Below are 18,424 nucleotides of genomic sequence, written 5' to 3' on the forward strand. Positions count from 1 at the left end.
GGGCTTCTCTCTCTCTCTCCCTCTCTCTGCCCTCCCCTGCTCCTGCTGTTTCTGTTTCTCTCAAAATAAATAAGTAAACTTAAAAATATATACATATAACTAGTAATATTTTCTTTCTGACTCCTGACAGATTGCCTTGCACACTCCCTAGATTACAGACATCTCACCAATTTCAAGGATAAAATCAAGCTCTTTGGCTTAAAACATCCAACCTTCCACCATCTGCCCTCTGCTTACTTCACCTGCCTCGTCTCCTGTCACCCCCAACATATCTGGCATTGCAACCAGTCTGAACTATGTGCAATTTCCCACATGCGCTAGGCTCATTCTCGCTTCAACAACTCTGCACATGCTGTTTCCTATTTCTGGAATGCCCTCATTCTCTTCGCTTCCTGTAAACACACAGTGAACTCCCAATCATTTTCTAAAACTCAGCTCAAACGTCATCTCCTTTGGGAAGCTTTCACTGAATGCTCTAGGCAGCATGAAGCACTCTCTCAGTGTGTGTAGTACCTCGTTCCTATCTCTATCATGGAAAATCTGTTTACATATACATGTTAGGCTGAACTGGTATTTGACCATTTTTGACCTAAAAAAAGCAATTTCATATGGTTCAACTTAACATTTCAGTAGATGACAAGTCCATTGAGAGCAGGAAACATGTTTTACTCATATTTATATTTTTAGTGACTAAAATCAAGTTTGGCATAGAGTAAGTACTTAATATATGTTTCCTGAACTTAAGGAAAGACTTACTTTAAAACCACAAACATCCTGCATTCAGATATTTCTTCTCAAGAATGGGATAAGTATTGACTTGGTGCCTCCCATAAGAATAACCATTGGTTTAAGCTTCATTGCCTTTATTTAGTTTAACAGTATTTTATTTTTTAAAAAAAATTTCTTTTAAACGTTTATTTATTTTTGAGAGACAAGAGAGACAGAGCACGAGGAGGGGGAGGGGCAGAGAGAGAGGGAGACACAGAATCCGAAGCAGGGTCCAGGCTCTGAGCTGTCAGCATAGAGCCTGACACGGGGCACGAACCCACGAACTGTGAGATCATGACCTGAGCAGAAGTCAGTTGCTTAACCGATGGAGCCACCCAGGTGCCCCTAGTTTAATGGTATTTTAAACCATTTTCCCCTGCTTTGGCATTTATATGTGTGGCAAAAATCTCTTCAAAATAGACTTTTAACTTAAAAAAAAAATAGAGAAATAGCAGGAAGAAGCTACCTGAGTATTGTTTTATAACCAACATCAAAGTATTTAATGATTTTACTTTCAAAGTATTTGCATGCTAAATGAAGAGATTAGTTGTGTGAAATGAATGTATCATTTTAAAGTCAAACAATTTATTAGTGAGAACAAAAGTAAATCTAATTTCAAATTTCAAATTGTGCCTATTATTACTTGGTTTGTGAGAAAGCTGTGATAACTGCAATAGTGTTTAAGTATTACATGATAGTTAAAATGCAAACGAGTCTTGTATGGCAAGCAGAACTATTCAGTTAAAGTCAGGAAGAAGCACCTGGTGAAACCCATGAGCAATTAGAAGGAAGTGAAACACAGTTACATGAACATTTTTCATTCTTCCTCATTTAAGCCCTTAAGTTAATAAGATGTGTTCAATGACTCCAACATGCCAAGGCAGTCGTGAGCAAAACCTTTCACAATCTGGCTCTAGCTCATTTGAGAGACTCCTCTCCTTTTATGGCACTTTGTGTCCTTTATACTTAACTACAATGAAGTTCTTACAGAGAATAGCATATTGAACATGTCATTCCTTATCTTTTTCCAAATGCTCGTTCCTCAGCCTCAAGAGTCCTTCTCCGTCTTCTTTGCTTACTAATCTTTAATTCTGCTTGAATATTCTCTTTTCCATCCAGAGCTGTTGATCTGCCTTTTCTATTTTCAATGTATATACTTCATGCTACCACTGCATTACTTTAACGACAGTGCTATAATTTAGGTTATGTCTGTTTTCTCAATTATATCGTCATGGTGTCCTGGGTCCATACAGATACTCACTACTGTTTGTTGTATGAATAAATAAGTAAGAAATGAGAGAAGAGTCTTGAATAATTAAGCATCAACGAAAGGCTTATTGGAAACAGATCTTGTGACTAGATAGTAAGGTTTGCTCCATGAGGACAGGGACCATGTCTGCCTTGCCTACTGCTATATTCCCAGAACTTAGCCTACTGTTGGGTACCAAGTGGATGTTTAGTAAGTATTTGCTAACTTGGGGCACCTGGCGACTCTTGATCTTGGGTTGTGAGTTTGAGCCTCATGTTGGGTATAGAGATTACTTAAACAAAAACAGAAAAAAATAAGTACCTGCTAACTACTTAATGCATATGGACAATAAAAAGCAGGCTATCTAATAATTAGTTGAAAATAAACTGAAAAGGGGAATTCATAATAGGTAGTAAGAAAAGCAAGCACCTCTAGCATAAGTCGTAGTATATCAAGGAATAAAGAAACTGTAGAAAGTAATAACATCACTGAATCGCAAAAAAATTTTGGGGGTCCCTGGGTGGCTCTGTTGGTTAAACGGCCAACTGCAGCTCAGGTCATGATCTTGGGGTCCATGAGTTCGAGCCCTGCATCAGGCTCTGTGCTGACAGCTTGGAGGCTGGAGCCTGCTTTGGATTCTGTGTCTCCCTCTCTCTCTCTGCTCCTCCCCTGCTTGTGCTCTATCTCTGTCTCTCAAAAATAAATGTTAAAAAACTTAGAAAAAAAATTTTTAATTACTAAAATCTCTCATCATAAACATGAGAGATTATCCTGGGAGGCAGAAGAGTTAATGTGAGTTGAGATAAATATGATTTGTATTTTCAATTATCTATACAGCGGTAATTGGCATTATTAGTATCCCAATAGAAATAAAAATAATGATGTCCTCCGCATCTTTAAAAAATCTGTATCATTTGCCACTAATGTATTTATATTTTTCTGTTTAATGCCTCTACCTGGAGTATCAGAAATAGTATTTAATCCCCAAACTAAGTTATTTATTGATTTATAAGCACTACACATTATGACTGTATACCTGTAGTTATATTGATGCTGCATTACTTTAGGCTTATTTTCCTATGATAATCATTGAAGCACTTCCCTTGGTATTTAGACCTTTTGTGCCTCTAATAGCTATGCCTATGTGCTGACAGTTCACGGTGAAGAAGAGACTCAACATCTATACTCCCCACGCTTGTGACCTGTATCAAAGTGATGAGCCAGGCACACTGCTAGTATTTGTGAACTCAAATGGCAAGATTAAGACTTCAAGACAAATTCCACCCAAGTTACAATAACTTTACAAAAAGAAAGTTTATCCACTTTGGCCGTTGGACTTGTTCATCTCTGTTGGCAAGGATGGATATGGCAAACTTTGACCCGAGGCTTTGTGCCTTGGTATTCAAGGTTTCCAGGTACCAGATTTGTACCTTTTTTTCCCATCCTCTTCACTAATAGATGTTAAAACTCCGAGTGACAATAGTGTAGAACTTAGTATTTTTTAGGCATTAAAATCGAATATAGAGAAAAGACCAACATTAAAATCCTAAGAATACGAATTACAGGGGTGCCTGACCAGTTCAGTCAGTGGAGTGGGAGACTTGATGTAAGCGTTATGAGTTTGAGTCCAATGTTGGGTGTGGAGATTACTTAAAAATCAGTTCTTAAAAAAAAAAAAAAAATAGGAATTACAATACAGCTTGAGTTAGATTTAAAAGTTAACTTAAAAAGTGGTTATTTATTTGATGGTTCTTTAGTATAGCTGTTTAATTATACATCTATTTTTGAATCAAATGGTATAGAGATAGTTATTCATCTGATGAGAATCAAGAGCCAGCACTTGAATCTAAGGCAAGATACATGTTACTTCATGGCTCTGTACAAATTATACAAAAAAGCTTTTCAAAGTAAAATCTGTAAAGCTAAAATAATGAAATGATAACTTTGTGACAGTCATAGCTTCATAATGCCCTGGTTCTAGGGGCAGTGTTTGCACAAAACTGTTGTCTTCTAACTGTGGGTCATCCCCCTTGCCCCTTGGAATCTGTTAGACTTGTTTCACGATGTTCAGGTTACCCAGACTTTCTCTGGGCAACTGAATTATAAATTTTCTGTAAAAGCTGGAGCCAGGGGTGCCTGGGTACTGAGTCAGTTAAGCATCTGACTTCAGATCAGGTCATGATCCCATGGTTTGTGAGTTCAAGACCCATGTCAGGCTCTGTGCTGACAGTTCGGAGCCTGGAGACTGCTTCAGATTCTATGTCTCCTTCTCTCTCTGACTCATCCCCTGCTCATGCTCTGTGTGTGTGTGTGTGTCTCTCTCTCTCAAAAATAAACAAACATTAATAAATAAATAAATAAATAAGTAAATAAGTAAATAAATAAATAAAATAAAAGCTGAGGCCACTGTTTCCATAGGTCTGTTGGTCTTTCCTACTTTCTCCCACTCTCACTCCTTCCCCTAGTAGTAATGCTGGCCTATTCTTTTCTGGGAGATAAAAAAGCACCAGTGCCCTAAGAAACATGGTACCTTTTTTGAATGCCCATTTTCAGAATATAGGAATTTAATTAACTGAAACTTCTAAAAAGGTCTGGTAAATGTTTGAATTTAAAATCTGATGCTTTAGGAGCACGTAGGTGGCTCAGTCAGTTAGGTGGCCGACTTTGGTCAGGTCATTATCTCACAGTTCCTGAATTCATGGGGCTCTTTGCTGTCAGGACAGAGGCTGCTTTGGATCCTCTTTCCCCACCCCCTGCCCCTCAAAATAAATAAAATTAAAAACAATTTTTTTTTTTTTTTGATGCTTTAAAGTTCTGCTCTCCCCTGCAAGACAGGACACATTAGAAAGAAAACTGCTTTAGAGTCAGAATGAATGTGCCATTCGAGCTCAGTTTTGAAAATTGCCTTGGAAAACTTTTTTGAAAGCACGGGATAAAGTGAAATGTCCACAAATATGAGGCTTACATGAGGCACTCAGTAAATATTATCCTTCTACCCATAGTAATGGTCAGATAGTGTGGCTAAAGCTACAAAGCAGAGAACAATTATTCTGGAGGTGAAGTTTTCCTGTTCGAAAAGAAAGGAAAGGGTATGTAGTAAAGAAAATTCACAAACTGGGTATAGGATTGGTTTTTCAATCCAGATATTCTATGAGTTTATCATTTTTCTTTACACCTCTTTGCCATACCTAGGTTTCATGGTTATATTTTACCCTCTACCCACCAGTCATCAACTAAAATAGTTCCTTCTTCCCAGAGAATTGAGTGGAACGACAAAACATGCTTTTAAGAGCTTTACAACATTGAATAAGGTTCCTGTCATACATTTTATAGGCTTCCTATCCTTTTCTAAAATGATCTGATGTCCTCCCATATTAAAATTCTGGCAGCAAAATTAACTCCAGAAGAGACATATTTATAGATGGTTTCTATTTACTTTATTGGCCCCTTTTACTCTTTATACCTTCTTTCTGCTTTGTGGTTCCTTTTGGCTCTTCAATGAAGCCTTTAAACAGTGGGCTACTCCCTCACTTACACTTTTCAGCTTCACTTTCCTCTACTTTGCTCTCTTTCTGCTGAACTTGAGTGCATATTCAAACTGGAAAGAAGATTGTGGTTGAGCAAGTGGTTGGCTTATATTTGTTGGAAAATGATACTACAGGTTGAGAGGTGAGAATTCAACTCATCTAAAATGTTGAATAAAAAAATATATGGATTGGAAGCTTTCAATCTTGACCATTTACTGCCCTTTTTTTTTTTTCCCTTTATCCAAGTTCCAGGCAGGAGAGAAAGGGGAAAGGGAAAATAGGCTAAGTGTCTCTTCCCACCCTTAAAAGGCCTTCCTGAAAACCTCACCCAAAGACATCCACCATATTATTGCCATCTCCAAGAGGAAGGGAGGTTGGGAAGGCTATTTTTTCTTGTTAACCTAGGCACATTGCAAACGAAATGAAATAAAGGTTCCGGTAGTAAGGAAGAAGGGGGCAAACAAATACTAGCCATCTCTGCCACAGAAATGTTGAGTTTGAGGTGTTTTTGACATATCCATGGAAGATGCTGATTAGATAGGTCATAAACACACAGGAACAGTCAGGTCTAGAGATGTCCATTGGGGAGCTGTAACTATAAGACTAATTTATTAAAGTTATGGCATGTTTGAGATTGGCCAGGAAAAATAACGTGAGAGGGAAAAAAGTGTCCTTGAATTGAAATTTCAGCGCCTCTACTATTTAATGCTTGAGAAGAAGAGGAACCTGTAAAATATTGTGAGAAGGAGCTGCATGATAAATCCGAAAAGTTTTGGAGATATCCAACTGAACTGAAAGTGGCTGCTGAATTTAACAGATAATCCTCTTCCAGTGTCCCAAATTCATCTTTTATTTTTTAAATTATTTATTTATTTGTTTTTTAAGCAATCTCTATACCCAAAGTGGGGCTTGAACTTACAACTCTAAGATCAAGAGTCACATGTTCCACTGACTGAGCCAGCCGGGTGCCCCCATCTTTTATTTAGTTATTTATTTATTTATTTTTGTTTTTTGAGAGAGAGAGACAGAGCATGCAAGCAGAAGAGGGGCAGATAGAGAGGGAGACACAGAATCCAAAGCAGGCTCCAGGCCCTGAGCTGTCAGCTCAGAGCCCGATGCAGGGCTTGAACCCACGAACTGTGAGATCATGACCTCAGCCGAAGTTGGATGCTTAACTGACTGAGCCACCCAGGTGCCCCAGATCCTTTCTTTTAATTTTTTATAAAAAAAAAAATTAATGTTTATTTTTGAGAGAGAAAGAGAGCGCGCGTGCACAAGTGGGGCAGTGAGATAGGGAGACAAAGAATCCAAAGCAGGCTCCAGCTGTCAGCACAGAGCCCAACATGGGGCTTGAACCCAAGAACCGTGAGATCATGACTTGATCCAAAGTCAGACACTTAACCAACTGAGCCACCCAGGCACACACCTAGATCCTTTATTTTTTAAAAAACATTTTATGTTGGATACTATTTGGTTAATAAATGCTATTTGGGTACTTTAATTTTTTCTCGTATCTCATAATAATTGAATGCCTCTTATTTATTTCTGTATGAAACACTTCTATTTACAACATATAGTATGCTTCAACCCTGGGATCTCAAATAGCTTCTTTTCTACTTCGTAAGTTCAGTGATTACAATTAGGGTGAGGGAAAGGATTTACATAATCATTACAGAGCCCAGTGTCGGTATACCAAAGAAATTGATGATGTATCTATGGTTCAGTGGGTTCTTGCCATATATGTATACATGGACTTCAAACTTGATAGAAATCTTATTTGCCAGTAGAAAGGGCAATAATGTAATATATGCAGCTTCATAAGTTTCCTTTTCTGAAGGTAAGTCCAATAGTTCTTTTAACAGGTTAGGTGTGGATAGATGCAATGTTGATCTAAAGGTTTTTTACTCCACTAATACAACAAAAGGTTTTCAGATACATACAAAGAGACTAAGTAGCCTTAGATACTATGTTTTGTTCTAATTTAATAGAGTTCTTTTTGAAATTTATTTAGTTGCTTAACTCTATAATTCTGAAGACAGCTACCAAAGAATCAAAATTGACCCTCTTACTCCTGTCACTATTTCATCTATTATCTAAACATACCTTTCTTCCTAAAGGACAGAATTATAATCAGTGTTTTTCTTATAGCCTTGAACGTCCCTGTAGGAGATATAATGCCACATAAAATCTCATGCTATAACTTGGTGTTGTTTTACTTATTCAGCTGGAGCCATTCTGTCTGTACCTTTGGGAAAAAAGTTATATAGAATGGCATTTTAGTTGTATGAATTTTCAGTGCATGAATGTACAAATATATTAGGAAACAATTATTATGACTGAAACCCGTATGTGGACATAACTGGATTCATCAGAAAGCTAAAATTTTGACTTTTTTTGGTAGTTTTACCTTTAGACTACTATAGAACTATTCTATCATTTTCTGGTGAAAACAATTACATTGGCAAATCATAATTCAGACTGACTCACTGACTGATTTATCTATACTGATATATCCAATAAACATTTGTTGAGTGTTTAATGTATACAAGACATTTTGTTAGATTCTACAGATACACCGGTGAATTGGAATGAATAAAAAAAAGATATGATCTGTGTCCTATGGAGCTTACTGTTTACTGAGGGAGATGATAAAAAGTAAAGAAATAATTGTAAAGTAATTATAAACTGTGATAGGTGCTCTGAAACAGAGAATACTGTGATAAAGAATAATGAAAAGAGAGCCACCTTCAATTGAATGGTCAAAGAAAGCCTTTAGGACACCTGCAAGAATAGAGAGTTGGGGGTGGGAGGGAGGAAGCATTCCAGGCAGGGGAAACAGACTGGGCAAAGGGTCTCAGATAGGAATGGGCATGATCAAGGAAAAGAGAGAAAGCTAGTGTGGCTAATGCAGCATGAGTGGAGTGTGGCATGCGATCTTCAACCATCTTTTCACATGGTATAAAGGTAGAAATCAAAATCCTAAAACAACAGTCAGCAAACTATCTCTTGCAGTCAAATCTAGCCTGCTTCCTAATTTTATATAGTTTTACTGAAACATAATCACACCCATTCATTTACATGCTATCTATGGCTATTTTTGTGCAACAAACAATATTTGCTACAAAGACCATGTGGTCTGCAAACCCTAAAATATTTATTACTGGACTCTTTGAAAACAAATTTGCTGGCCCCTGTACTAGACGTAGACTAAATTAGAACTGACAACATGGTAGCTGAAAAGGTCAGGCTTTCTTAAAGCACAGAACCACTCTTTACAAGCAATAACTCAAGTCAGAAAGACACATAAAGATGAGCAGGTCAATGTGGTAGAAGCAGGGCTTTGAGATGTCCAAGCCAGACTGGTAGAAGAGATGTCTTTAAGGTTAATATGGGGTTTTATAAAGCACAAAGACCTTTAGCCAAGGGTGTCAGGACAACGCCAGAGGATAGTGTACTGGCACAGTGAAAATATAGTTCAGCTCAGGAATACTGGGAGGGCATCATGTATACAGAAACCAGATTCTAAGAGGTGCAGCAGGCAGCTCTAAGCTCTGCTAACAAACATTATGGCTGGAAACCTGAGTATAAGTTGACTCCTGAACAATACGGGGACTAGAGGTCCTAACTGTTACCTGTGCAGTCAAAAATCCACATACAACCTTGACTCCCCAAAAACTTAACTACTAGTAGCCTACTATTGACTAGAAACCTTAACAATACCAGTAAATTAATACATATTTGGTATGTTGTTTATATTATATACCGTAATCTTATAATAAAGTAAGCTAGAAAAAATGTTACTAATAAGGGAAATATTTGTAGCACTGTACTATGGTTATTGAAAAAAATCCACACATAAGTGTACCCATGTAGTTGACATTTATGTCATTCAAGGGCCAAATGCATTTACTTAGCATCTATTTCAGCAACTGACAAAGGTAGGGTTGTGGATTAACAAACGAAACTCTCAAAAGCTACCTTACCCAAACTAAGCTGTTCTTTTCTAGATAAGAAGTCACACTGGGTTACACGCCTGATAAGTTTTGTTTGGCTCACACAGCTTCTTAGGAAATTTCACTTTAAAAAAATCTAGATATCTAGCAAGTAGGCCCACTGCATTTCCATACGGAAATAATCAGTTAGAGCTGAGAAGCAAATGTACCTTGTAGATAAGGCAAGTATTCTTAGTTTTCCACAGTCCTCCTCTAGACTAAACATTCAGCTTGCCTTATTTTTATTATTTTTGAATGCACCAAGACCATCTGGCATTCATGTTTGTAGCCCCAGGTCCCCATCTTACCATAAAGATCACAAACCTGCACTTTACACAGGTCTTTTCAATATACATTTATTGAGCACTGACCATCCCAGATACTATGCACACAAATATAAATACTGCATTATCTCTGCCAAAGAGGAGCTCACAGGCTAAAAGCAGAGACCAATGATCCTATGTAGAATGATGATGGCACAAAGGGATGCTCAATTCTCACTGACCAGTCAGGAAGCACCGCCAAGGGAGATATTTAAACTAAATCTGAAAGGGCAAGCAGAGCTTTATTACTGTATTCCAGGCAGAGGAAACAGAATGCACATGGCGACAGGGAGTGCAACTCTTTTAGCAATTACACATAGTTCAGAATAGATGAAAGAGAGGGAAGCTGTAAGAGAGTTAGAAAGATAGTGGTGGGGTTATATATCAAGAATGGCTCATATCTATACTAAAAAGTGACTTTTATTCCATATGCAAAAGGGAATTCCTGAAGAGACTGAAGGATAATTGAGTTTACATTTTAAAGGTTTTTTTTTTTTTTTTTTTTAATTTACTTATTCTTGAGAGAGAGAGCGAGAGAGAGCGAGCGGATGAGCAGGGGAGGGGCAGAGAGAGAGACGGAGGGAGAGAATCCCAAGCAGGCTCTGCACTGTCAGCATGGAGCCCAATGCAGGGTTCCAACTCACAAACCATGAGATCATGACCTGGGGCAAAATCAAGAGTCGGACATTTAATTAACTGAGCCACCCAGGCACCTCCAGATTTACATTTTAGAAATACAATTTGGTAGCAACATGGAGCATAGTTTAGAAGATGCAAGACTGAACGCAGACAGACCAGTTCGTAAGGAAATCATTGACAAAACCCAAGATGGCTTGAGGCCTGAAGGCAAGAAGCAGCAGCAAGAATGAAGAGGAACTGGCTAGAGACAGTGACCCACTGAATGTGGAGGAGGAGGGAAAAAAGAAGTCAAAGATTCCCAAGTTTGTAGCTTGAATGGTAAGGAATGTAGGAAATGACACAGGGGAGGATGGGAATGGGTGGTATGAACTCGGAGGTATTTGTGGCCACACTGGTGGCAATGTCCGCTTGGCATCTGGGTAAGAGTCAGTAATCAGATACAAGGTTAAGGCAGGTGGGAAGTTGGGAACTGTCAGCATTTGTGAGCTATCAGAAGACACTGTGATGCATACTATCACAAAGAAGTGTGCAAAGTGAGATCGAGAGCAGGGACATGTGCCAAACATTTAAACGGAAAAGAGGGAACAATGCTCAGGCCGGCTACAGAAGAGCAGGTATAGACGTTGCCAGCAGCATGGAGAGGAAGAGAATTACAGTGTGAGGAACTGAGGTGTTAGTAAACGTATGCTACCAATTACATACTATAGACTCTAGGCTGGAGAGTGAAGAAAGTATAGAAAGGATGGATTACTATAGGGCTTCCAGATTTACTGAGAAAATTAAAAAGGGGCATCTAGTTAAGCTTGAATTTCAGATAAATAAAGATTATTTTTGGGGTGCCTGGGTGGCTCAGTCGGTTAAGCATCTGACTTCAGCTCATTTCATGATCACACAGTTCATGGGTTTGAGTCCCGTGTTGGGCTCTGTGCTGACAGCGTGGAGCCTGGAGCCTGCTTCAGATTTTGTGTCTCCCTCTCTCTTCGACCCTCCCCTGCTCGTACTCTGTATCTCTCTCTCTCAAAAATAAATAAACATTAAGAAAAAAAATTAGGGGCACCAGGATGGCTCAGTGGGTTAAACATCTAACTTCAGCTCAGGTCATGATCTCATGGTTCATGAGCTTAAGCCCTGTGTTGGGCTCTGTGTGGAAAGCTCAGGGCCTGGAGCTTGCTTCAGATTCTGTGTCTCCCTCTCTCTCTGCCCCTCCCCTTGCACTCTATCTCTCAAAAATAAATAAACATTAAAAAAAATTTTTTTTAATTAAAAAAAGATGATCTTTTTAGTATAAATACATTCCAAATTCTGTAGGGGGATACTTATATTAAAAATTTATTCATTGTTTACCTGAAATCCAAATTTAACTGGGTGTCCTATATTTTATTTGGCAATCATAATTAGGTAAAAAAGAAAGATCTAGAGTCTGGGAGTACTGCTGAGGTCAAAGCGAAGGGTATGGTATAGAGGAATGAGGAACCTGAATATTAAAACACTATAGTTTAGGATTTCAGAGATGGAAGAGTGATGAAAAGGATCAGGAAAGGGCTATTTTGTGACTGAAACAGGATGGAAATGCAAGTCCTAGAAGAAACACTGAGGCAAGAATATTGGATGGCTCATAAGTGTGGACGCTGAGGTCAGTTAAAATGTTGGCTGAAGGGTACAGGGCATGAACATAAGCAAAATATCAAAATCTTCATTAAGTGTGGCAAAATGACCAGGAAGTCAGTGAAGGATGATACAGCCATACCACAAAATCTGATAGAAGGGAGGGATTTTGACATGACTTTGAAAGAGTACTAACAACCTGAAATTCTGTGAGAGGGACAGAGAGAATTTTAAGCAGGCTCAAGACCAGTGTGGAGTCTTGATGTGAGATCATGACCTGAGTTGAAATTAAGAGTCGGACACTTAACTGACTGAGTCACTCAGGCGCCCTGAGAAGAAACAACTTTCAAATGTACAGGCTGTGTCCTCAAGGTTTCAAACAAGATGGAGAAGCAGGGTATATGGGGTATGTTTTCAACAGAGCTTGTTATAGAGGAGAGAATGAAAAGGTGTGGGAAAGATTATCAGTGAGTTGATAACAACAATGAAAAGCAGAAGAAATGGGGATAAAAAGAACAGGAACAAACAAGGAATCTAGTCTTGATGGGGAAGAAAAGGTAGGCTTTCTAAACAAGTGAGAATTGGCTTAAGTTGAGATCCAAAGGAAGTGATTTCTCACCAGCATCTCATGTTCATCAGGTCCAAGGTCAGGAAGTAGTCCAAACTTGTCCCTTTTCCAATGTTTCCTAGCTCAGTGAATGGTACCACTGTCCATCAAGTCATGCAGGTTAGAAATAATGGAGGTATTCATGATATCTGCCTCCATTATGCTCATTATCCAAACCATCACAGAAGCATCAGGTAAGGAGAAAAGCTTTCCACACAGTGGAAACATATGTGATATTCTTAGGTTGAAAGATAGCATGGTGCATTCTAGAAACTAAAGAGCTTTTACCTTGATACAGAAGAAAGTACTAGATCATGATGTGTGTAGGTCACATTAAGGATTTGCTCTTTATCCTAAAAGCAATGGAAGCCACTGGCAGGTGTGAAGCAAGGAAAGAGACATTACCAAATTTAGGTTTTGAAAAGAGCATTCTGGGTAGAATGGAGAACAGATTTGAGAAAACAAGAATATAGGGAAATCACAACAAAGGTCAGTGTAGTTATCCTGGTGCGAGGGGGCAGTACTTTGAATAGGGTGCCAACAATGGGCATGGAGAAAAGTGGATGGTTTCAGCAAGGCAGCAGAGATTAAGCCAACAGGAATTGGTGACAGTGATGGGAATTCTCTCCTAATATTATAAGGAATGATCTAGTTGAAAGAGAATGGTTGATTACACAGGAAAGAAAACAGTTAATTGAACCCTGATAACAGTCATAGTGCAAACTGAATTACCTGGAAGGATCTTCCTCCAATTGCAAAGTGTAAGGAGTCCATGAGATCAGGGGACCATGTGTGCCCAGATCAGGGGGCAGACAGAGCTGTGCTGATTAGACATCACTATTTGCAGGAAGTGAAGGATGTGGACATAAGCTTGGACATGTTGAATGCACACGTGCAAGGTTTCCTCTGGTGTGGTAAGTGAAGAAGCTGGGAATGGGAAGAGAATGGGATGCATCTGAGAATGCTAGAAATCTGAGAGTTCTAAATTTAAACCTGGCCTTCCAGATCATCATTTCAGTAGATACATCATGTATTAGAATAGAATACATTTTTTTTTAAGATTTTATTTTTTAGATAATCTCTACACCCAATGTGGGGCTCGAACTTAAAACCCTGAGATCAAGAGTTGCATGCTGCACTGAGTCAGCCAGGTGCCCCAGAATATTTTTTTTATAATAGTTTGTTATCTTGATTTATAACTTAAATGTTTAGACACATGGTACGTGAGCCTCTGAGCCACATTTGCCCAGGCTCTGCAAATTTAAGGTTAGGACTGATAAGAGTGCATAATAGTATAAAAGACTATATATAGTGCAAGCAGAAAAAAATTCCTGAAGGTGAGAGTACATTGTAGCTGGGCCCTTACAAAGTTAGACATCCTAGACTTCTATGTGGGAGATGAGAAAATAAATGGCACAAGTTTCCAATTACCATATTACCATACACAAGAGACACATTTATGCGCTTGGAAGGTCAACAATTAAGAAGCTACTCTAGGGCGCCTGGGTGGCTCAGTCAGTTAAGCATCTGACTTCAGGTCATGATCTCACAGTTTGTGAGTTCAAGCCCCGTGTCAGGTTCCTGTGCTGACAGCTCAGAGCCTGGAGCCTGCTTCGGATTCTGTGTCTTCTCCTGTCTCTGCCCCTCCCATGCTCATGCTCTGTCTCTCAATAATAAATAAACACTAAAAAAAATTTTTTTTTAAATAAAAAAAAGAAGCTACTCTAATTGTAATGGTTTCAGTGTGACTTTGTAAAGCTTCTTGCATATAGCAGAAGTTTAGAGCATGGAAGAGACCTTAGTGATCATATAACTGAATTTATTCCGCTAAAACAGAGGCTCTGACAGATGAAGAATTGTGACGGAGGTCTCAAAGCTAGTTAGTAGCTGATGATTTCCAGCCCCATCCTCTTAGTCTGCTTTTCCACCAATGTTCCTTTTCGTGAATACATATGCTGACAATCAATTGCAACCACTAAGTTTTCACTTTCTTTCACTGATATGTATTAAAGGAAGTAAATACTTTGATTATTTTAAAAATCTGAGGCACCTAAAAAAAGGACCACTATTAAATTTTGACTCCAAAGTATTCTAAACAAACAAAAAAGGGAAAACAAAAAATTCCAATTTCATATGGTCACAAGAAATGATAATCCTGGAAAGTTACTTTTCACTGTTTTCCAAAAAGTTACAGGTAACTTGGGGCTCCTTTTAAGACTTAAGAATATTCTCCGACTGCTCATTTCCTGATTTGACTTTTATTTTTGCGTCTGTTCCTTTGACTTGTTAATCTCCTGTGAAACCTCAAAGTTAAATTAAAATCTTACTCCTCGCCTCGGTTGCAACTGTACTACTGTACCTCATCTCCCCCAATTCCTTATCTTCTAAGCTAGAAATCAAAACACACGCTTATAAAACATGGAACACTCAGGATGCTAACCACTATTTCACAGTTAAAAATTTTTTTTTTGCCTTTCAAACATCAATAAATATCGCTAACGGATTTTTCTTAGCAAGGTTCATTTATAACAACTGCAATAAAATTAAGATCTTTACGGGTGTATCATAAAAGTTTAAAAGAAAAATTCTCCAGGGGGTCTTACCTTCGAGCTCGGAAGAAATCCGAAAGTTCTGGGTTTGCAGGAAGTTATCTCCCTCAAAGCATTAGAGCTGACGATCTTAGCAACTGTAACAAATCTTGTCAGGACACCAAGTGATTTTTGGTCCCTCCCATTCAACTGCCTAACAGAAGGAAGGACTTAATTCCGCACACGATTTTCTCCTCTGAGCTAAGCATCTGAGAAACTAGGATTTCTGAGAGCGAAGAGAAAGGGAGGGACCAAAGGGACCCCAAGGCAAAAAGGAAGAGAAAGTGATACCAAAAAAGTCGTCGAAACAGAGTCGAGTGCGACCTGGCGGGGGCAGATTTGGGGGTCCATTCCGAACACTCACGGGGCACCAGAGTTCACGCTGGCGACAAGTGGAAGGCCCTCCCCTCACGGCAAGCTCCGCCACTAAGCCGCGCCCAGAGGAGCTGTGACCTCCAAAACGGGTCCGCTTGGCGATCCTGCCTCTTCGGCTCCAGATTCGCGCCTTTGGTTGGCTCCCAGAGGGATCCCTCAGCATGGTTCGTCCAATGGAGGGCTTCGCCGGTGGCCCGTCCGCTCCGCCCCTCCCCCGCCCCTCGCCCGCCCCTCGCTGAGGGCCCGCCCCTGCCCCGCGCCCGGGAGCCGAGGAGAGTAAATACAACAGGAGCGCAAAATGGCGGAACCGCCGAGCCCCGTGCACGGCGCTGCCGCTGCCGTCTCGGAGAAAGAACCGTTTGGCAAATTGCAGCCCCCATTCCGGGACCCACCAGGTCCTCTGTCGGCCAAGAAGTTCCGGACTGAGGAGAAGAAGGCGCCGAGGAGACTGAACGGAGAAGGGAGCAGCGGCGGGAACAGCAGGCAGCTGCAGCCGCTGGCGGCACCTTCGCCTCAGAGCTATGGCAGCCCTGCGTCTTGGAGCTTTCCCGGTCTGTCTGCTGCCCCCTCCCCGTCCTCTGCTCGGAGCAGTTTCTCTTTTTCCGCTGGCGCGGTCCCTTCGTCAGCCTCTGCTTCCTCATCTCAGCCGGTGCCGCGCAAACTGCTGGTCCCTCCTACGCTGCTGCACGCTCAGCCTCACCATCTCTTGCTCCCGGCCGCCACCTCCTCGGCCAACGCCAAGCCGCGCCGACCCAAGGAGAAACGAGAGAAGGAAAGGAGGAGGCACGGCCTCGGCGGGGCAGGCGAGGCCAGCGGGGCCGCCCGGGAGGAGAACGGGGAGGTGAAGCCGCTGCCGCGAGGTGGGTGCCGGCGCTGGGAGGGGGAGGGGAGGGCGCTCGGGTCCCCGCGTCCCCGCCACCTCCTCGCGCCCGCGGGGCCCGGGCAGGGGGAGTGTGGCGGTCGCGGGCGCCAGCCTGGAGGGGGCGGGAGGCGTCCCGTTCTCAGCGGACGATTTTGCAGTCCGTTTGGGGACAGGAAATGGAGCCTGTAATTTCAGTTGCAGCGAGGGGAATGCCCGAAACTCTCATTTTTAAATATTGTTTCTATCTCCCAGTTAATGCGCTGAAAGATTTGTAGAATTCGGTCTAGAGTACCCGCTTAGGTGTGCTGGACTACGGAGGGAGATGGGAGGTGATGGGATCGCGAAGGGTTTGGTCTGGTAAAGATTCTTGATTATTTAGACCGTTTAGACGTGATCGCGGAATTCGTATTTGTGAACACAGGCTCCAGCGCCAGAAAATCCTGTCAAAAAAGGGGTGTGGAGAGCATTGGCGTCAGCTGGAAGCTACCAGAGGCCCGAGCTTTTCATCCCTATTAGGGAAATGAGGTAGTGTGCAGGGCCCGAAGTGTGCTGTTTCATAAGGTACCTTCCGCACCGCTCCGTATTCTCAAGTGTTTTCTGGGGTCCTCTTTGGAATACCACCACCCTTCGGAGAGAATTTTCAGCCATATTCTTTTTTCCTGCAGCAAATGATAAAATCAGGAGCGTTGACGTTTTTTGGTCAGATCAAGTGACTGCAAAATGTTTTAATATCAGAAAATGGCAAATTCACGAGCGTCCGTTTCAGACAGGGCTAGGCAGTTTTCTTTTAAAATGTAGACTAGCCATATAATTTTCCGAAAGTGTTTATTTAAAATAGATGGTCCTACTTATTTCGTTATTGATATATAGTGATCTGACGGTGGCACAACATGGAGACTGGTTAAAAAGTAGATTTTTATGTGATCAAAGACTAAAGCATATAATGATGTTTATTATAAATATACATTGAAAATGTACTGTGAAAGTATCATTGTTTCTTAGGAAAAACGACATGTCAAGCAGTTTTAGCATTGCTGATCTAATTGTAGCTTAAATCATGAATAATTCTGGTTGAGTGGCAGTTTTCACAGTTTTTAAAAATGCTGCACAGGAGTATGTAGTAACAGGGTTACTTCTTCCCTGCTGTTTTGCTTATAGCAAAGCCTTGACATCTAAGCATAGCCATCAGGAACTCTGGCACTGAGTAAAGTTCTCTCAGTTTTGGACTGTGTTGCTTCTAGGAAAGTGGTTTTGAGGATGGAATTTATACTATTAGCTCTGGAATTTTAATATGATTAGTATTTTAAAGCCATTTTGTTTTAGTGGTTACCTTGAAAAGTTATAAGTGCCTGAAAGTCTGTGCATTTGCAGTTTGGTATTAGTTTTATTTGTGGTATGTAAACAGTGTATTTGTTCTTCTGAATTCTTTGAATGAGGAAGTGAATGTGGGGTATAACATTTGTCAGTGTATTGGAATGGCTGAAAATAAAGAAGTAAACATTCTTTCACAAGTCTAACTTAAAATATGGAGCATAAAAATGGCCCTTAAAATGAAATGGCTGTTAAAGAGAAATTTCTGTAGTCTTTTACGTTTAGGCTCCTCCTTTTGAAGGTCACAGCTTATATTATGCTTTAATATGAGGAATGATTGCTGCTACATTAAAATGTGGGGAACATGTTTTTCCATGATTTATGTAGGGTTTTTACATATGACTAGATGTAAACACTATTGTACGATTTTCATTTTTTTTTTTGAGAGCGAGAAATGCTGCCATTTTACTGAGAAAAAACTAAAAATCAAAGAGAAGAATTTTTTTCAGTGTCTTGATAAATTTAATGGTGGAAATCTTTCCCTTTTAATTTAAGAAGTACTCTTATCCTTCTAAAGT

The 18,424-nt window shown here is 40.2% G+C and overlaps 1 protein-coding gene and 1 long non-coding RNA gene across 5 annotated transcripts in view; one reads left to right on the forward strand and one right to left on the reverse strand.

Moving 5' to 3' along the window:
- Positions 1-15,853, reverse strand: part of LOC125930807 (uncharacterized) — a 98,364-nt gene extending 82,511 nt beyond the window's left edge. For 2 of the 3 annotated variants that reach the window (XR_007460251.1, XR_007460250.1), the window contains exons 1-2: positions 15,314-15,853; positions 13,443-13,637 (exon numbers count right to left, since the gene is read on the reverse strand). This is a non-coding gene — a long non-coding RNA (uncharacterized LOC125930807). The remainder of the gene's footprint in view (positions 1-13,442; positions 13,638-15,313) is intronic. The other variant, XR_007460252.1, reaches the window with a different exon arrangement.
- Positions 15,854-15,932: 79 nt separating this feature from the next.
- RSBN1L (round spermatid basic protein 1 like) overlaps positions 15,933-18,424 on the forward strand; it is a 65,007-nt gene continuing 62,515 nt past the window's right edge. Inside the window, exon 1 of one of the 2 annotated variants that reach the window (XM_049642847.1) lies at positions 15,933-16,533. In XM_049642847.1, the coding sequence (XP_049498804.1) occupies positions 15,972-16,533 (562 nt within the window). In that variant the 5' untranslated portion in view covers positions 15,933-15,971. The remainder of the gene's footprint in view (positions 16,534-18,424) is intronic. The other variant, XM_049642849.1, reaches the window with a different exon arrangement.

The sequence above is a fragment of the Panthera uncia genome, chromosome A2, assembly GCF_023721935.1.
Source record: "Panthera uncia isolate 11264 chromosome A2, Puncia_PCG_1.0, whole genome shotgun sequence".
Classification (NCBI taxonomy): domain Eukaryota; kingdom Metazoa; phylum Chordata; class Mammalia; order Carnivora; family Felidae; genus Panthera; species Panthera uncia.